General features: G+C 38.6%; 1 protein-coding gene across 1 annotated transcript in view; it reads right to left on the reverse strand.

The window, feature by feature from the left end:
• MANBA (mannosidase beta) overlaps window positions 1-21,688 on the reverse strand; it is a 125,346-nt gene that overhangs the window by 90,523 nt on the left and 13,135 nt on the right. The window contains exons 2-5 of the mRNA XM_044680364.1: window positions 10,160-10,254; window positions 8,830-8,935; window positions 6,332-6,502; window positions 4,837-4,964 (exon numbers count right to left, since the gene is read on the reverse strand). Coding sequence (XP_044536299.1) covers window positions 4,837-4,964; window positions 6,332-6,502; window positions 8,830-8,935; window positions 10,160-10,254 — 500 coding nt within the window. The remainder of the gene's footprint in view (window positions 1-4,836; window positions 4,965-6,331; window positions 6,503-8,829; window positions 8,936-10,159; window positions 10,255-21,688) is intronic.

Below are 21,688 nucleotides of genomic sequence, written 5' to 3' on the forward strand. Positions count from 1 at the left end.
AATAATAATAATAATAATAATAATAATAATAATAATAATAATAAACCTGACTTTAAAAAAATAAAATGGATAATAATAATTTAAGTTTTCATACAAACAAAACCATTGCAGCCAAGATTAGAAGGAAAGCAAGAAAATAGAGGGGAAAAAATTATCACAAGTTTCCTTGATAAAGGCTTCATTTCTCAAATCATAGAGCATTGAGTCAATTTATAGGAATATGAGTCATTCTCCAATTGGTAAGTGGTCAAAGGAGATGAACAAGAAGTTCTCAGAAGTGATCGGCCCTAAGTAAGGATCCATCGTACACTGAACAAACCTAAGTAAGGATTCATAGTACCGTGAATAGGCCAGAGTGACTAGGGATGAATGAAGACAGGCATGCAGGCATGGACAGGAACCAAGACATGCTTGGACAAGTTTGGGTTTGTAGAGATAACATCATTCATATATGTCAGGATCCTCTAACCACAGTAAGAGATTGTAGCCATGGATCAATACCCTGCCGGGATGCATTGTTCTCCTCAAGACCTCTGTGATTGGTTGCTGATTAGATAAATACAGATTAAAACAACTCTGACGTACTACCTTACATCTATCAGATTGGCTAATATAACAGAAAAGGAAAAAGACGAATGTTGGAGAGAATGTGGAAAAATTGGGACTCTGATGTTGTACTCTTGGTAAAAGTTGTGAACTGATCCAAACATTTTAAGAGCAATTTGGAAGGATGCCCAGAGGGCTACAAAATTATGCAGAACCTTTGACCTAGCAATATTACTACTAGGTCTGTACCTCAAAGAGATCAAATAAAAAAGAAAAGATCCTATAAATACAAAAATATTTATAGTGAATCTTTTTGTGGTGACAAAGAAATGGAAATTGAAGGGATGTCCAACAATTAGAGAATGGCGGAATGATTTGTGGTTTATGACTGTGATGGAATACTGATGTGCTGAAGGAAACCATGAGCATGACGGCTTCAGAAAAACCTGGGAAGACTTATATGAACTGATGTGAAGTGAAGTGAGCAGAGTCAGGAGATCATTCTGCATAATAAAAACAGTACTGTATGACGATCAAATGCAAATGACTTCGCTATTCTCAGCAATTCAATGATCTAAGACAATTACAAAGAAAGGGGTAAAGGAGTCTAAATGCAGAGCGCAAAGCATACATTTTAAAAACTTTCTTTGTTGTTGTTTTTTTAATCTGTGTTTTTTTGCAGCACGGTTAATATGGAAATGTGTTTTTCATGACTGTACATGTATAACATGTATAACAAATGATAAAAATTATTTTTGCATATAATTGAAAAAATAAGATAAAATATTCTAAAAAACTAATAAATGAATCTTTGGGAGACTAAGCTTGGAGATTCATCTATTCCTGGAATTTTTTCCTTAGAAAGTTAAGTTATGGTTTGTCCAATTTCTTTGTCAAAGATAAGATTATTTAAATTTTCTATTTATTATTTCACTAAGATGAGAAATTTATGTTTTTGGAAATATTCATCCATTTCATTAAGATTATCAGTTTTTATTAGCGCATGATTAGGCAAAATAGCTCCTAGAATTTTGGACTCAAAAAAACTTTTTAAATGAATGTTAATGGGGCAGCTGGGTGCCTCAGTGAGTTGAGAGCCAGGCCCAGAGACAGGAGGTTCTGGGTTCAAATCTGACCTCAGACATTTCCTAGTTGTGTGACCCTGGGCAAGTCCCTTAAACCCCATTGCCTAGCCCTTACCCTTCCTCTGCCTTAAAACCAATACCCAGTATTGATTATAAGATGGAAGGTAAGGGTTTAAAAAAATAATGAAAAGATAAATGAACGTTAAAAATTGTTATATGTAATTAAGGAAAAAATAAAATAGTATCAAATCAAAATAGTTCCTAATAATTGTTTTTATTTCCTCTCCAGTGATTGTGAATTCACCTTTTTCATTTTTGATACTGGTGGTTTTTTCTTCTTTTTTAAAAAATGAAATTAGCCAATAGTTTAACTATATTTCATAAAAGGATTATTTAAAGAAGCCTGTTCATCCATTTTAGGGGAATCTCTAGACAAGAGACATTTGTAAGTTTTGTTAATGGAGGTATTTTTCTGAGACTACATGTAGTGGGACAAACGAGTCAGAGTGTGGGAAAAGCCTGATCCTTTCTCATTGTGGTTCCCCTAAGGCTCCCCCATAAGGCCACCAATTCAGTGGAGGATCTTATCACCTCCTGCCTAGATGACTAAAGTCCCCAAAAGTGTTTCACCTCTCAAATCCATCCTCCACATGAGGCCAAAGTAATATTCCTGAAGACAAAATCTGACAGAAAATGTTCAACAAACTCCAAGGGCTGACTCCTTAGTCAATGAATCCATCGGTAAGCACTTATTAAGCACTCACTATGTATAAGTATTGTGCTAAGAACTATTCCCCCAAGTGCTAATAAAAACCCTTCAGTTTGGCATTTAAATGGAATCCTTGGTTTCAACCTATCTTTTCAATCCTATCATACCTTACTCCTCTTCTAAGCAATATGATCCAATTGTACTGGCTGTTTGTTCTTCACATGCCATATTTTAGATCCCATCTATGTGCCCTGCACAGCTAATCCCTCATGTCTGGAATGCACTCCCTGCTTATCTCTGCCTTGTAGAATCCCTAGCTTCCTTTAAAGCTCAGCTCAAATGTCACGTCTTACATCAACGCTTTCTCAATCCCAGAGGTACTAGTATCTCCCCTTACCACATATGTATCGTATACATGCTTGGATGATGCTGTCTCCTCAAAAGAACATAAATTCCTACCAAGGATGGTTTCTCTGTGTCCTAGTTGCCTTAGGAGTAGAGTAAAAGGGAGAGAGAGAGAGATGGGAGGAAATGAAAATAAAGTATCTATTTTAGTCATGTATGAAAACCTCAAATTCTCAGTTGACTTCTTTCAGGAAAAATAACAAATAATAAAATGGAAACTTAGTAATAAATGATCATGGAAATTTATTGTTTGAGAAGTCAAAAGATACAACCTTTTGGGACAAGAATTCACTGTTTTGACAAAAACTGTTGGGAAAATTGGAAAACAGTATGGCAGAGATTGGGAACAGACCAACATCTCACACTGTATACCAAGATAAGGTCAACAAGGGTACATGATTTAAATATAAAAAGAGATATTGTAAATAGATTAGAGGAGCATAGAATAGTCTACCTGTCAGATCTATGGATAAAGGAAGATTTAGGACCAATTAAAAGATAGAGCATTATGAGATGCAAAATGGATAATTTTTATTTTGTTAAATTAAAAAGGGGTTGTTCAAACAAAACAAATGCAATCTAAATTGGAAGGAGAGCAGAAAGCTAGGAAAAAGCAAGTATATCTTATAAAGGACTAATTTCTCAATTATATAGAGATCTAAATTATGTTTATAAAAATAAAAGTCATTCTCCAATTGATAAATGGAATATATATATATATATATATAGGCTGTTGTATAATAGGTCAGGGTTTTTAGCGTTACTCCAATACTCCAATTTAGGGAGTACTCCAATACTCCCTGTAATCGCCTCCCACTTTCCTGCCTCCTCTTGTGTGTTGTCTCTCTCTTTAGATTATAAGCTCCTCAAGAGCAGAGCCTGTTTTTCTATTTATTAGTTGTATCCCCAGTGCTTAGCACAGTTCCTGGCACACTGTGGGCACTTAATAAATGTCTATTGGATTAGGGTTTTTTAATATTTTATTTTTTCCTCTATTACACAAAAAAAAAGAATGTTAAAAAATTATTTTATAAGGTTTGAGTTCCAAATTCTCTCCCTTCCTCTGGCCCTCCCCTCTCCCTGAGACAGCAAGGTATCAACTTTACATGCTTAATCATATAAAACATTTTTCCTTATTGGTTTTGAAATTAATTTTCCATTGTAATTTTTCAGTGTACACCAATATACACATATTAGATATACAGGTAGAGATTTATTCTATAAATCTATAGAATAAATTTATATATAATTTCCTCATCAAAGATCTCACTTTAGGGGGAGGCCCATATTGGGTAAGTCTTTACTCAGATTATTACAACAAATATTTGTTGAATGAATGTTTTAACTCTATGAGCTAGGCAAGTGTATCCCCTCTTCTTTCTCTCTTATTTCTCAGCAACCTCAAATCAGTTCCTGTGGGTTCAATTACCATCTCCAAATAGATGGCTCTCAGACCTATACAGCTAGTCCTAATCTTTTCTCTTGCTCTAGCTTAAGAATTTTAGCCACTTGAATACAAGGCAGGAATAGTTTCCACAATTTTTAAAAATTGTCACAAGTTCTAAAAAGAAAAATAAGCTCCAAGTTCCCGGAACTATAAACATAGCAAATTATCATGACCCAGAAGTTCAACCGCCATCATCAATAATGAAAATAAAATATTATGCTAAAAGAAACAAAGAATATGACTAATGCAAAGAAGTATGTAAAGACTTAATTGAACTGATGCAGGGTGAAATAAGCAAAGTCAAGAAAAAAATGCCCAATGACCATAACGCAAATGGAAAGATCAACCAGAAAACAACTAAAAATGAATGTTGCAAAATTTCAAAAATCAAGATTGGCCTCAAAGAAGAGAAAGGAAAATATCCCTGACAATCTTTTGCAAAGGAGGGAAATCCACAGGTGTGCAGACTTTTTCAATGTATAAATCAATTTTACTGATTTTTTCCTCTTCTTTTAAAACAAAATGATTTGTTATATGGGACAACTCTCTTTGGGATTAGGGTAGAAGAGTGATACTGTGAGATGTTTGCAAAAAGCAAAGGTATTGATGAAAATTTATTTTTAAAAAAATCATCCTCTCTTAACTTACCATAAATAGGAGTAAAAGTCAAGTAGTCCACTTGGCAAATATCATAGGCCACAATCCTAACATCTTTCCAGATTCCTTGTGTAGGAAAGGAAGGACCCCAGTCCCAGCTAAAAGAACATTGTTCCTAAAACCCAAGAAAAAGCACATATCTTGATTGCTGTGGAATGAAAACCAGAAAAAATGTCCTTTTTTAAGAAAGTTCTACCTTCTTTAGTCAGAGTATCATGACTGAAGCTGTACCAACAGAAAATTGTCAGAAATGCTACAATAACATATAAATCCCATTGTGAACTATCTTGCATTTGTCGTCTTATCTCTTTACATTAATAAGTAAATATACTAATTATCTGCCTATTAGCTACTAAATCTTCCCAATATCTGAGTTTAAAAATAATCACAAAGAAGAGCGAAGCAAATATGTGAATATATGAGACAACTCTTAAATTGATAATTAATTTTTAATAAGACAATTCCTTTATTAAGGCCATTTCTAAATGTGAAGATTGTTTTTTAAATACTTTTTTTAATTACATGTATAATTTTTTAAATTCTTTCTTTTTCATTTTTTAAACTTTGAGTCCCAAATTCTTTTCCCTGGCCATGACAAGCAATTTTCTATAGGTTATATTTGTGCTTAAATATGAAGATTCTCATGAAATTTGTAAGATTTTGATTTAATGCACTTACCCACTTCCACTTCTCTTCCCCCGCCCCAAATAAAATATTCCACCAAGAGCCTTAGGTAGAGAGACTAAAGCCTATAACTAACCTCATTCTGCTTACCTTAGCCCATTCCTCCCTTCATGGAAATCAATTTGTCTAAGAGTTTTCAAGGGGAACTGATACTGGTTCTTATTTTAAGTTCAAACACAAAGTGCAAAACTTGTAAGAATATTTTGCTTGAAAAGAAATTTTCCATGCCAGGGGTGGTGATACCTTGCTATAGTCCCTGCTATAGATAAAGCGAGAGCTGGTGAATCACTTGAGCATGGTAGGGTTACGGTCCACTGGTATCTGTGCTAAGTCTGGAATCAACATGGTGGGAGCCCTCATTTCCCCCTGGCAACCTGGAGGGAGTTGAAGTAGTCTTGATCAAAAAAAGATGATCAAAGCTTCCATGCCAATTATCAGTTGGATCTGGCCTGTGAGTAGCCACTAAATTTCCAGCTTAGCAAAAGAAAAAAGAAAAGGCGAAGGGTAAAGAAGAAAAGAAAAAATTTCCTTTTTCTTACTTCCATAAAAAAAAAATCAGTTTTATAGTCTTTAAAAGATCAAAACAAAGAAAATCCAACCCTAGTCTGAATTAGACAGTTTTTAGCAAAAGGCCTGGGAATTTATTTTCATTTAAATGGTTATTGTTTGGCTTTTCATAACTGGGAGAAATATGGAATAGCATCAGTTCAAATGAAATCATTTTATAATTTCAGAATGTACTTCTTTCTGTTCACTTTCATTCCTAAGCCCAAATCTCAAATGACTAAGAAATCATACCTTTCTAATAAAGTTAACATGGCAGAATCCTTTCTGGACAGGTTCTGGGCACTCAGGTGGTATTTGGTACCCTGTATGAGCCTTGCTCTGCTGAGCAGCATATGAAACTGCTGATTGAAAACGAAGCACAATGGTGTTCGTGTCTCTGACTTCCTCAGTGACATCAAAGGTCTAAGTTAGAGGGAGGAAAAGAGATATATATGACCATAATGTTATCAGACTCATTTGTGAAATTTAAGAAATTCGGAAATTTATGAAAAAGAAAAATTATTCACGTGTTCTATAGAAAAATCCACTTTATAATACAATTTGGTTCTTTACTTCTATCCTGAATTACCTCTTCTCCTAAATATAAGAAGATGACTTAATCTTTCCAAGTTCAAATATGGCTTCTGATACTTATTAGCTATGTGACCCTGGGCAAGTCACTTAACCCTGTTTGCCTCAATTTCTTCACTGTAAAATGTGCTGGAGAAGGACCTAGCAAACCAGTCTAACCAAGAAAATTCCAGATGAGGTCATGAAGAATCAAACAACTGAATAAATGACAACTCTATTTTTTATGTGAACATTCAACTCCCAAAGGAAGAAATCCAAGCTATCAAGAGACTTAGAAAAATACAAATTGAAACAACTCTAACATTCTATTTCATATATATAAGATTGGAAAAGCACAAAAAGGAAAAAACTACAACTGCTAGAAGGTATGTGGGAAAAGAAGGCCATTGATTCAATATTAGAGGAGTTGTGGCTTAGTCCAACCATTCTGGAAAGCAATTTGGAACCACTATACTGTGGTTTAAACTAAACTGTGACACTAAACTGTGAGTACTCTCACCCAACAATACCACTACTAGACTTAGACTTCAAAGATGCCCCCAAAAAAGGACTCGTCTATAGAAAAATATTAATAGCAACATTTTTTGTAGTGGTAAAAATCTGGAAACTAAGGGATTAACCCTCAATTGGGAATGGCTGAACAAATTATAGAATGGATGGAATGGAATATAATTGTGGCATGAGAAGCGATGAAAGGGATTGATTCAAAAATTGTTGGAAAACTTGTATGAAGTGATGCAGGGGGCAGCTGGGTAGCTCAGTGGATTGAGAGCTAGGCCTACAGACAGGAGGTCCTGTGTGGCCTCAAGACACCTCCCAGCTGTGTGACCCTGAGCAAGTCACTTAACCCCTATTGCCTAGCCCTTACCCCTCTTCTGCCTTGGAACCAATGCACCGTATTAACTCCAAGATGGAAGGTAAGGGTTTAAAAAAAATGAAGTGATGCACACTGAAGCGAAGCAGAACTGGGAGAACAATTTATACAACAATGGTTGAAGTCCGAAAGACTTCAGAGAGGTAATGGCAATTAAATATGTGGTCTAACTCCTGGCAGAGAAGTGACAAACTCAAGGTACAGAATAAGCCATTTTCTAGTCATGGACAATGGGGAAATTTCTTTTGCTTGCCTATACATATCTGACACAGTGTATTTTGTCATGAAGCAAGCATTTTTTTTTTAATTTGGAGAAAAGAACATAAACAGAACAATTTTGAAAGCTACCAGCCAAATTTCTTCTACATGTCAAAGAAAAAAGCAGGTAATAGGAATCTGTAGTTTTCTGTATAATCCTCTTTTTTTGGTTCTACTTTGTATTTAGAAATGCTTTAAAAAAATTTTTTTAAATCCTTGATTTTTCCTTTAATATTTTTCTCTGTACAAATGGCTTGTGAATTGTGTGTGTGATTGACAGGCGACATGAATCACTGGCTCTGGCCAGGGGCTCTCCAGTGGCTTTTCTTTGTTGCCCATCATTTCCACTGTGCATGGAGTGATACCCTTGGGGTAATAGAAATCTACATGAAGCTACTGTCCTTATGAGGAAAATTTCCTTCATGACCTTTTTTCCAAGCAAGATGTTAGGCCATTGATTTAGGCTGATCTACAGATAGGTTCAATTAAAAAACAAAACAAAACAAAAAAACACTTTTACCTTCCATCGTAGAATGAACACTGGATATTGGTTCCAAGACAGAAGAATAGTAAGGGCTAGGCAATGGGGGTCAGGTGACTTTCCCAGGGTCCTACAGCTAGAAAGTATCTGAGTCCTGATTTGAACCCAGGTCCTTCCATCTCTAGGCCTTGCTCTCTATCCACTGAACCATCTTGGTGCCTCAATCAATCTTTTCTTAGTGTGAAAACTCTGAAAAGACTTAGATATTTAGTACCAAAAAATTCAAATGTATTGGACTCCCAAAAAGTACATGGATCCATAGCCTAGAGTAGGAGCAGAGCTTATCCAAGAATAGAGAAAAGATGGTATCTGCTCTCCAGGAGTTTAAAAATGTACATTAAAAGCACAACTTATGAACTTGCATATTTTAAATTAAATTTTTTTATGCTTTTACATTTTTTAAGTCAGTACAGTTGCTTCATCAGTAAATACTAAATAAAGGAAAAGAGGGAGAAGGTTTAGACTTTCCGGACATTCTTCACTTACGTATCTATGGAACATGTTGTCTGTTTTCCCAATAGTGATATTATTGAGTAGGATCTCTGCGACAGTATCAACTCCCTCAAAAATCAAATTTACTTTTTGCCATTTGCTAAGATAATAAAGAAAAAAGAATTAATATATAATTTAACAGTGATTTTTCAAGAAAACCCTCTTTACTAGCTAACTGAAGTCAAAGCATATGACTTTTATGGGGCATCCAAAATACAAAGAAGCTGCTCTTAAAGAGAAAATTCCTTCAAATACACAGTTCTTTTCACAGAAGCTTCCATTGTATAAGATATAATACTTTTCATTAGAAACAATAATAGCATGTCTATGTGTCTGAAATTCTCAACCTCACAAGATTGACTATCAATGGGATAATGAATGTGTGAGTTTTCAAAAATATTGTGTAGAATAGAAATATTATTATCAAAACAAAGGGAACTCCCTAACTTCAACCAGCAAGTATTTCTCAAGATCCCATCACATGCTCAGAACTCTGCTGGACCCTCCAGAAGACACAATCCCTCCACCAGATGAACTGGCAATCTAATTAGAGAATGCAGAATGGGACGTATATTTGTGATCACAGCTCATCTATTCATATGTTTGTTACAAGGGTTTTGTTTTTCTTTTTCTTCCTCCTCCAGAAGGGGGAGAGAAGATAAATGCTTAATAATCCAAAAAATGTAAACACGAAACAAAGAAAGGGCAGTACCAACTCTGCTCTGGTTGGGAGACTCTGCTAAGTGCTGCGGAAGCTTATCAAAGGAATATGGTCTAGAATAGTCAATAGGAATTTGTCAGGGAGGCTTCCTGGAGTTAGGTTAGACCTGAGCTGGGCCCTCAAGCCTGGATAATGTCACGTAATGGAAAAGAAAAGAGAAGGCAGGCGATGAGTATAAACAAAGTCAAGGAAATGGGCATTTGGGGTATTTATGGGCAACATTACAGCAACAGGATGAATGGAAATGAAGGGTTACGTTCAGGAATAATGGGAAAGAAGGTCACATATATAGACAGGGAACATATTAAGAAGTATCTTGAAAAACCACATAGGAAAGTCTAGAACTGTTTAATTCTGAAGCCAGGGAACACATGACAAAAATCAGCATTACAGAAGATTCGTCTGACTTGCAGATGTATAAATGTAAGGTGAACAGGTAGGGGAGGGAGGGAAAGGCAGGCAGAACTCTAAAGTAAGTGACATGCTTAAGAGAGAAATTTTGAATCATCGTTGATTCCAAAATTCAGCCTATATGAAGGCTGAAAAAAAAATATATATATATAAAGATTTTTATTAGAAGTTAAAGAAATAAAAAGTACATACCGAAAATCAAAGGGAATCCTGAATTTCTTGCTGTAGATCCAGTTATCCAAGGAGACCCAACTATAATTCAGGTCATTAAATCTGTAGTAAGGGTCCTGTGGGTATAAATAAAAGACAACAATGTGACACTAAAAAATAGAAAAAAACATGTTGTGTTTAACAGTAACTGAACTCTTACCCAAGGGTTAAGGAGTTTAAACTGTTAACCCTCCGTGCAACAAAATAAGATGCCAACAAAATATTTAAAATGAGACCACTGAGAAAAGAGAGCCATGGAAACTTTTTCAAAACTGCATAGAAGGGAGGCAGTTGGGTGGCTCAGTGGATTGAGAGCCAAGCCTAGAGACATAGTATTGATTCTAAGGCAGAAAAAAACTGCATAGAAGGTATTTTAGAAACACACAAACAGGGCAGTTGTTTTTGGTGTTTTTTTTTTTTAAAACCTTTACCTTCTGTTTTAGAATCAATACTCTGTATTGGTTCTAAGGCAGAAGAGTAGTTAAGTGACTTGCCCAGGGTTACACAGCTAGAAAGTATCTGAGGCCAGATTTGAACCTAGGACCTTCTATCTCCAGGCCTGGCTCTCTAATCAATGAGCTAGCCAGCTGCCCCAAGCAGGGCAGTTTTGAAAACAATGTGAGGACCTCCCCCGATTCCTCTGCAGCGGTTGGGGGGAAGGAGGGAGGTCCATGAGTATGAAATATCACATCTAGAGTCAGATTTTATTTTTATGTATTGATCACTTTTACTGGATTTTTTCCCTCTTATTTTAAAACAAATTCTCTGCTATTAGAGAAGGCTCTTTGTAAGGATGTATGTGGCATGAGAGAAATTTCAATTACATTAAAACAGAAGACATCAATAAGTTATTTTTTAAAGTAATTTAAAGAGCAGCTAAATGGCTCAATGGATAGAATTACCTGACCTAGAGGCAGAAGGTCCTGGGTTCAAATATGATCCCAGATACTTCCTAGCTGTATGACCCTGGACAAGTCACTTATCCCCAATTACCTAGCCCTTACTGTTCTTCTGCCTTGGAAACCAATACTTAGTATCAATTCTAAGACAGAAGGTAAGGGTTTTTTTAAGTAATATGTGGTATTTATTTATATATATATATATACATATATATGTGTGTGTGTGTGTTTGTGTGTGTATGTGTATATATACATATATTTTTTTTTAAAGCAAGCATTTTGAAATGGAGATTTTGTTTCATGTGCAATCTTCTTTTCATATTCTATTGTGTATATGGAAATGCTCTTTTGAAGTTTTCAAATCCAAAACTAAAAAATTTTTAAATGAGGCAACCAAGAACTTGGTAGAAATCTTTATTCCCCAAACACATTTATTGAGCATCACTAAGAGCCGGGCTGCCTCCCAAGGAAGAGGTTTGCACTTTGTTCCATGTTTTACAGAAATTCAAAAGGCAACAACGACCCAGGATGAATCCCAGTGAAAACTGGCATCTCCACACTGGCCTCTCAGCACAGTCCTAAACAAGGAACAGACAATGATCCAAGACTCAATTCAACCACCATGAATTCGACTCTAGGTTAAGTCAGTGATCACTATGTCTCATTAAAATGCAAAGGATGGAACAGATGACAGTCACATCCTACTTAAATAAAGCAACCTCTTATACCCAATACCTTGGGTATTATCTGCATAATTTGTGGTGTTCTTCAACAACACCAGAGGCTTCACGGACCAGTGATCTTGTTGGCAGGGGGAACCCCTCTATCAATACACATCACCCCTTACTGGCGGATATCCTGAAGCCTGAGAGCTGTGACGGTGAACCTGTGGCACAGATGCCTAAAAGGGCATGCAGAGCCCTCTCTGTGGGCACACCTACAGTCATTTTCATTTTTATTTACCAGAAAGCCAGATGGACTCTGGGCAGAGCTGCTCCCCTCTCCCTCTCCATGCCCCTAAGGACTTTCTTCCCTTCCCCCACCACTCTGCCCAGCAGCCATCAGGAGTGTGTCCTCCCTCCCCTGTCTGGGGTAAGGAGCTGGGGGGGAGGGACTCATATGCTGTGTGAGGGTGAGGCACAGATGTCAGCCTATTGAGTCTGTGGTGAAGGTGATTCCAGTGGGCTGGAGAGGAGCTAGGTATGAGGGGAGCACAGCTCACAGTGTGGCGCATAGCTGGAGGGGAGCTGAGTTGGAGAAGAGTGGAGTGCTGGGGCCACTCTCCTCCCCCTCTTACACACACCTTTCATCACCTGCCCCACTGCCCAGCAGCCAAATGGAAGCGCTTCCTTCCTCCCTCCTCTATCTGGGGCAATGGGGGAGGTGTGGTGCGGCACTAAGGTGGGGGTGGGGGTAATTGGGGGGGAGGGTTGGGGAAGACGGCACTCCCTCTCTAAAAAGTTCGCCATCACTGCCTTAGAGAGTAGCCTCAAGGGAGGAAGTAAGGTCTTCCTTTTCCCAAGTCCAATCTATTTTACCACTCTGCCTCTTATAAAATACATCTAAAAAACAGAATAGTCCATGTCATTAGCACATGAAGCTTCCAATAAGAAAATCCCTGCTTTGTAGCTTACAACCTTAAAGAGTTGTCATGGGGCATTAAGAATTAGTGACTTGTCCAGAGCCACATACACCAGAAGTATTTTTTCCTTTTTTTTAAACCCTTACCTTATGCCTTAAAATCAGTTCTAAGACAGAAGAGCAGAAAGGACTAGGTAATCAGGGTTAAATGACTTGCCCAGGGTCACATAGTGAGGAACTATCTGAGGCCACATTTGAACCCAGGTCCTTCCAATAGTCCTGGTGCTTTATGCAGTTCCTCTAGAGGCAATTTTTGAACAGGGGTCTTCCTAGGTCCAGAATTCTCTATCTACATACTTTCTGTCTGTTTCTGTCTCCGAATATCTGTCTCTTTCTCTCTCTCTGCTGCTTTATTTAAATAGGACTCTGTCTGTAAAAACACACACCACATACATGTTAACAACATGTTAACTGCTGCTTTATTTAAATAGGACTCTGTCTGTAAAAACACACACCACATACATGTTAACAGCGAAGGTTTTCAAGTTCGCATACCCAAACTACAACTTCGAGGTGCCTGTGAGGTCCCCGACCACCCCCACCCCCCACCTTAGCCCAGAGAGTAGAAGGAGGAAGTGCTCCCTTTGGGCAGCTGGACAGAAAGGCAGGGCATGCAAAAAAATGTCCTCAGGTGTGGAGAAGGAGCAGCTCCCCACCCCCACCCCCCACCTGGCACAAGAGCCAGTACTTCGCCAGTGCTGCACCATATCGTACTCTTAAATACATACAAATAAGGTATTACTAGGATTGCTACAATACTCAGTAGCATAACAGAAAATGCTACCAGCAATCACAGTATCACTAGAAGGAAGAATTACATAAATACTCTCTTCCCCCAAAGACTTGACAATGTATCCCTTGAGCTGGCTGATCATTATTAGTATTATCAGAGAGAGATGGGAGCTCCACATTCCTGACTGCCTTGTATCCAGGAGGATCCTACAGGGGACCATGTGTCCTGGGAACCAATACCAGATGGAGGGTCAATGAAAGAAGTAGGAAGTAGTCCTGGGAAAAAGCAACACTGCAAGGAAGTGAAGGGAAGGGAAAGAAGGAGAAGGAAAGAGAAAAGAGGGAAGTGGAAGAAATACAGGGCAAGCAGAGGGAGAAAGGAAGTGGAAAGATGGAGGGAGTGAGGGATACATCAAAGCAGGGAACCACATGCATTAAGGATTACTAGAAACTGAGCAAAGTTCAGGAAAAATGAACCCGCAGATCTTGCCACTGTTCATACTAGAAAGATCAATGTGACAGGCAGCCATATGCCCCAGTACCTCCCCTAGAAGTTTTGTGAAGTCATGGCAATGATATTAGTCCAAGGTGAAAGGCAGCCTTTGTCATCCTCAAGTGAATTTTCCATAGGGAAGACAGAAGTGTTTCTTGATTATCTTCAGAAGTTTTACTGTATTAAATAAATTAAATAAATAAAAACCTTTCCTAGAATCAATGACTTAGAGGACTAACAGAAGTACAGAAGGCCATTACTGTGAGACCAAAATGAGCCAAGCCCTAAAGTTCTCAGGATTTCCTTGTGTGGTTAAATAAGCTTCTGATACTTTGTGAGAAACATTTGACCATATAATGAAGTTCTTGAGGGTGCTCTGAGTTATAAGCAGAGCCCAAAAGAGGGCTACTACAGATAGGACCCACTGTAGGAACAGTCTTGAAAAAGGGGGCCAAGCAAAAACTACAGTGAAAAGTGGAACCTTGGAACAGGAGGGAGGACGCAGGCAGAGTCCACCATGGGAGGGAAGCCCTAGGCAAAGCCTAGCTCAGAGATGGCCCAGAGTCCCATAGGAAGAGAAAGGGGAAGAAGGATCTCTGTGAAGCCCCGTGAGGGGGCAGTCCAAATCCCAGAGCAATGAGAGAGGTCCCCAAGAAGAATTCAGCAGGAGGAGAAAAAGATCTCACTGGAAGAGCTTCCCAGAACCCTACCCATGGTAGAGAAGAGGCCCCACGGAGCAAAGAGGCAGTCTTGGCCCAACTTGGCATTTAGGCAGCTTGGACCTGAACCACAGTAGGAGATGACCAAACAATTTCTGGCTTTCACAGCCACACTCAGGACCAAGCATGATCTGCCTCTCCTGTTCAGGATCCAAGCACATGTCCCACCTCTATCCTTCCACCTACACACGGAAGTTACTGAAATGAGCAAACCAAGAAAAACACCAAGTATGTGAAAATACTTTGACCTGAAGGATACTTTTTAAATAAACCCTGAGGAAGAGAATTATCCAAACACAAGCCCAGGAAGAATCTCAAAGAAACAAATGACCCGGTCCTGAAGATTATAAAAATGCTTAGGAAAAATGATGGGAGATTTAAAAAGCCAACCTGAGAATTTAGAACTTGCCAGGCCCTCGCTCTGACTCTGGCGCCATAGGTAGTGTGGAGGAGGGGCGATCATTTTATGATAGTGTGGGGATCCCAAAACACCACCTACCTTTAAGGCTGCACCCCATGGGAGAGCCCCTTTACTCCTTCAATTTTGATTTCTGACCTTTTGGGACACTTTGTAATGATCGGTTGGAAGGAAATTCAGAAAGCTCCTATTACTCTGCCGCCATCTTGGCACCAACCCCAAAAATTACATTTTCAAAAGAAAACAAGAAGACCTTTATGAGCTGGTGTGAACTGAGCAAAACCAGGAGAATAATTTATATGGTGATAACATTATATAGAGAAACAGCTCTAAAAAAGCTTAAGAACTCTGAACAATGCAATGACAAGCTCTGGAAGAATGGAGATGAAACACTGTACTCACTTCCTGGCAGAAAGATGACTTGCCCAGGGTCACATAGTTAGAAAGTCTCTGAAGTCAGATTTGAATTCAGGAAAAAAATGATGAGTTTTGCTGACTTCAGCACTCAAATCCACTGTGCCACCTAGCTGCCCTATAATTCACTCTAGCCAGCAACAGTTTTGAAGCCTGTGCAACTGGTCATGACCAGCAGCAGTTACTCCAATTGCCTGGGCAAGCTTCACTGGATTTGCTTACACTAAATGCTCTCCAGGCCTTTTTAACTTAATCTTTATCTTCTGCCTTAGAATTGATACTAAGCATCGGCCCCAAGGGGCTAGGCAATTGGAGTTAACTGACTTGCCCAGGATCACACAGCTAGGGAGTATCTGCCCTCAGATTCTAACCAAAGAGCTCCCGTCTTTGGATCTGGCTCTCAATCTACTGAGTCACCCAGCTGTCCCTATTTTTTAAAAAATGATTTATGAACCATACTGCTCTAGAGCTACTGAGGGATTAAAAAGGAAATGTTCTGCCTTCAAAGAGGTTATCATTTAAGTAATTTGACAAAGAGGGAAATAATTTTTAAACAACTACCTAGACACTCAATAATAAATACAACCATGTACAAACATGTACCAAGAACTTAATAGTCAAAAGCATTTAAATTAACCTTTCCCAGGTAATTTCACTATCCTTGTCTCCCGGCGGCATATATACAAAAGGCATAAAAGGACACCTTGACTGCACTCTGGAGTTAAAGGGATTCCTGTAGAAAACTCTCCTAGGGGCAGCTGTGCAGGCCAGTGGGGCCTAGAGTAGGGAGGCCTGAGTTGAAATGAGTCCTCAGACTCTTCCTAGCTTTGTTATTCTGGGCAAGTCACTTAACCCCAATTGCCTAAGCCCTTACTATTTTTCTGATTTGAAATCAATACTTAGTATTGAGTCTAAGATGGATGGTTGGGAGGGAGGAAGGAAAGGAGAAAGGAGGGAGGACAGAGACAGAGATGGGGGGAAGGGAAAGAAAACTCTTTGGTAAGAATGCGACTCTGGCATATTATGTGAAATAAAAAACAAAGTCATCCCAAAGTGTTCCTAGGCTTCATCCTCATACTCTACCAACTGCTGTGCAAACTATTCCTTTGCCTTAGTCTACTTGCTAAAAGACTTCAACCAAGAAGCCACCTCTAGAGTACTAATACTCATCTCTGACCAGTTCAACACTTTAATAACAACAATAATAGCATTTATACGTAGCACTTTACAGTTTGCACAGAGCTTGATATAAACAAGCTCATCTGGTTCTCACAACAATGCTGCGTGATAGATGGTACTTTTGTACCCATTTTTATACATGAGGGAACTGAGTCCAAACAAGGATAAGTGGCTTGTCTAAGGTCACATAGCTAGTGTCTAAGGCAGAATCTGTATTCGGTTCTTCCCGAATCTAAGACCAGTGCTGAATGTCATTAAGCCCTATGAAGTGAATTCCCTCACAACTAAAAAGACTAATATTCCTATTATTAACACCATTTTCATGATAACCAACTGGTCTATCCAAATCCTGCACTCTTTCCACTATACCATAACACTTCTGGTCCAATACAGCTTATCACTGCACAAAGATTGGTGGAATATCCCATATATATAACCACAGGGCGTTCTTTTGCAAATCTTGGTTTGTGGCAGGCTAACTAACCCGGAATGCGGTTTGTAAAACTTTACTGGAGGATAATTCTCCATTTGCAATCAGTTTTCCTGTTCTCTATGAAGGCAGCACACTCCAGGTGTTTGTCCATTCTCCATATGGGTCCATGGAATCCTCCCCTCTGTTCACTTGGCCCACCTGGTCCCGTGACCAGTGAGCACCATGTGCTGAAGGGGGGCCACAGATCTGACCAGCCCAAATGACCCAACTACACCATTAATAGGGTGTAGACAGGGGGACTGTGAGCACAAAATCATGTGAAGCTAGAGGGCAACTTGTGAGGCCAATATCTAGTGTGGATAACAGAACAACCTTAGGGGAAAAAACAGACGATGAGATATAGGGCTTAAAGGGCAAAGGAATAGAATCTTATCTACCACCTGTTTTATCCTTCTAAAAATGAAAAAAATGTAAACAAGCTAATAGTTCTTCCCTGATAACATTCTCCAATTGGGCACCTATTTCCAGCCAGTGGGAGGCTCAGAGAGAATGTTTTTACTCTCCCTTGCTCAGAGGAACATTTAAGGGATGCAAATTCAATTCAATTGCCCTAAAAATTAAAATCATTGAATTTTAGAGCTGGGATAGAACTTTAAGACTGTTAGGTCCAAATTCTTCGTTTTCCAAATGAAAAAATTAAAGATGAGGAGAAATTCAATGACTTTCCCCAGCTTACACGGTCAAAAGGGGCATTAACAGGAATATTCAGGACTAGAATGTAGGTTTCTGAAATTCCAGTTTACTCCTCTTTCCGTAACATCAATCTCTTCCTACCATTCTCCCTAGATTTCTCCCAAAGCCCTTCCCTAAACAACAGGCTCAAATATGTCCAACAATTTCATAACAGTCTTTACACTGGAAGAATCTGTGATTTGGTTAAAGCAAAGAACTCCCAATGTGGAAACTCCCTCTACAAACACCTACTGAAGCATATCCTCTAGAGAGATGTCTAAGTAGGTATTAATTAAATGACTTTGCCTCCCAGAATGTGGTTAAGTATCATAAGTACAACTTAAAGCCCACATCTGCCTTACTTCAAGTCTAGTACCTGACTCACTATGATAGACTGGCTCGTCTATATTAAGAAAATTATATCAATAAGAAAACCTTTCCAACAATTTTAAGCTACAGCCCAAAAAATTACTGAACACAATAATGGCAGACTCCAAAGCTATCAGAGGAAGAAGAAAAAGACCAGGTACAAAAATATCGATAGTCCCTCTTTCTGTGGGAACAAAGAACTGTAAATGATGGAAATGCCCGTCAATTTGCAAAAGACCGAATGTGTTCATGGAATTCAAACGTAATGAATTAGTGACATAAGAAATAATGAAAAGGGGAAGTTTCAGAGAAACCTGGGGAGACTTGTATGAATTGAAGGAAGCATAACAAAGAGAACAATTTACACAGTAACAATGTTTTAATGGAAAAATAACTTTTAAAGACATAAGAACTCAGATCCATACAATGACCACCAAGTTTCCAGGGGACTGCTTTTTTTTTTTTAAACTCTTACCTTCTGGAGTTCCGGGTTAAGATGGCGGCAGAGTGAAAAGCAGCTGCTTGACCTCTCCTAACCCACGCATATAGGACTCCTCAAGAAGACATAAAAACAAATCCAGAGGAAAGAAGGGACCCCACAACAGGGCGCAGCATCGAAGGTACGTGGAATCGGGGCATTTCCATGCTATAAAGGGGTGAAAAAGCTCTCACGAAAACACGAGTGGAGCAACCCCCTCCCCACCCCACACCACCTACAACACCAAAGCCAGCGCACAAGAGTCAGAGCAAGTTTGGGGCACCCATTAAGTCACTGGCAGCTCACCAGGACTTGTTCCTGAGAGCAGCAAGACTTAAGACCCCCCCCCCAAGAGGCTAAAGAACTCCCGGAATCTGAACACAGACCTTGAGCCCAGGCAAAGGCGAAGGCACGAACTAAGGCTCAGACGAAGGGGCTGATTCTGAGTGCAGGAGAGGACCTTGAGTGGGGACACAGTGCAGAGAGGTGCTTGACTGTGGAAGCAGCTCCCTGAGACTGTTAAAGGAGCTTTAGGCAGAAGAACAAGCAAGGAGACCACCAGGAGGCTTGTCCCAGAACAACTAGACTTGAGATCTCAGGAGTCTAAAGAGCGCAGACAGATCCTGGGTGCGAGCATAAAGCTGAGAGGGAACTCAGCTTACAATGGCAAGCCAGAATCATCAGGAAAACCAGAAGAGAAAGATGAAGAAGAAAAAACCTTTAACACTGGACAACTTTTACACAGAAAAAATCCAGACAACAGAGCAAACAGCAGAGGAGAACAAACAAGTAACCATATCCAAACCTTCCCAAAACAATGAAAACGGGTCACAAGGTCTTGAAGAGTTCAAATCTGAGATCATGAGAAAGATGGAAGAGATCTGGCAAGAAAATAACAGTTTAAAAGGCAGAATTTCACAATTGGAAAGTGAGGCAAGTAAATCAAAGACCAGAAATAACCAGATTGAAAAGGAAAACCAAAAGATTGTAGCCGAAAACCAGTCTCAAAAGGCTAGAATTGGGCAATTAGAAAAAGATGCCCCGAAATCAAAAGAATTAATAAGCAAATTGGAGACCAAAATCAAACACCTGGAAAACAGGTCAGACCAAACTGAAAAGGAAAATCAAAAGCTTATAGCAGAAAACCAGTCTCTAAAGACAAGAATTAGGCAAGTAGAAGCCAATGATCTATCAAGACAGCAAGAACAAATAAAACAAAGTCAAAAGACTGATAAAATAGAAGTAAACATGAAATATCTCAATGAGAAACTAACAGATCAAGAAAACAGGTCTAGAAGAGACAATCTGAAAATAATTGGTCTTCCTGAAAAAGCAGAAATTAATAGAAATTTGGACTCCATAATAAAAGAAATTATTCAGCAAAATTGCCCTGAAATTCTATATTGAAAGGATACATAGATCACCCTCCACACTAGACCCAGAAAAGACAACCCCCAGGAATATAATAGCCAAATTCAAGAGCTTCCAAGTAAAAGAAAAAATTTTACAAGAAGCCAGAAAGAGGCAATTCAAATATCAATCAGCATCAATCAGGATCACACAGGATCTGGCAGCCTCCACACTAAAAGACCGCAAGGCTTGGAATATGATATTCAGAAAGGCAAGAGAACTGGGTTTACAACTAAGGATCACCTACCCATCAAAACTGAATATATTCTTCCAGGGGAAAGTTTGGGCATTCAACAAGATAGAAAATTTCCAAGCATTTGCACAGAAAAGACCAGGACTAAATGGAAAGTTTGATATCCAACCGCAAAAATCAAGAGAAACATGAAAAGGTAAATAAGAAACAGAGGGGAAAGTAAGAAAACTCATATTTTTTAAATTTGCCTCTTTAAGGGCTTCAAAAAGATCTAATTATTGGTACTCCTATGTGGAGAAATGTTTATAATTCTCTGTAGTGAACTCTGTTCACTATTATAGCATTCACTATTATAATAATTAGAAGAATTATTCATAGGGAGAGGTTGGAATACTAAATGGTCTAAGATGATATGGGTGGGAGGGAAAGAGGGGGGTGAATAGTAGAGGACACCAAGAGAATCTTGAAGGAATAAGAAAAATAGGATCTTCTATTACACACAAAGAGGGCATGGGAAGGGGAAGAGATGAATACTATTATAAGAAGGAGAGGAAGAGAGCATTAAGAGGTAATATTTAAACCTTACTCTCAGTGTAAATAACCCTGAGAGGGAAGAGTAGCTATATCCATTGGGATATAAAACTCTATCTAACCCTACTGAGAAAGTCAGAAGGGATAAACCAAGGTGAGCAGGGGAGTAGGGAGGTCAAAAAAGGGAGGGGAGAAGAAGGGGGAGGGAATTTATTAGGCCTTAAAAATAAAAAGAGGAGAATAATAAGGGAGGGGGTAAAAAGGGAAGTAAATCAAGGGAGGGGACAAGGGTTACTGGTTTAAAAGGAAATAGTGTAAGAAGACGGGATAGAACTAGGGGAGGATACCAATATGTCGGTGAATACATAACTGATAATTATAACTCTGAATATGAATGGGGTGAACTCACCCATTAAAGAGAAGCAAATAGCAGAGTGGATTAGAAACCAAAATCCTACCATATGTTGTCTACAAGAAACACATATGAGGCAGGTGGACATACACAAGTTTAAAATAAAGGGCCTCAGCAAAATCTTTTGGGCTTCAAATGAGAAAAAAAAAGGCAGGAGTGGCAATTGTGATTTCTGACAAAGCCAAAGTAAAAATAGATATGATTTAAAAAGACAGGGAAGGTATTACATCCTGATAAAAGGCAGTATAGACGATGAGAAAATAACGTTGCTCAATATGTATGCACCAAATGGCACAGCATCCAAATTTGTAAGGAGAAACTGGTAGAGCTCAAGAAGGAAATAGATAGTAAAACCATAATAGTGGGAGATCTAAATATTCCTCTTTCAGATCTAGATAAATCAAACCAAAAAATAAATAAGAAAGAGGTAAGAGAGGTGAATGAAGTCCTAGAAAAAT

This window comes from Gracilinanus agilis, chromosome 6 (assembly GCF_016433145.1).
Source record: "Gracilinanus agilis isolate LMUSP501 chromosome 6, AgileGrace, whole genome shotgun sequence".
In the NCBI taxonomy this organism is placed as follows: domain Eukaryota; kingdom Metazoa; phylum Chordata; class Mammalia; order Didelphimorphia; family Didelphidae; genus Gracilinanus; species Gracilinanus agilis.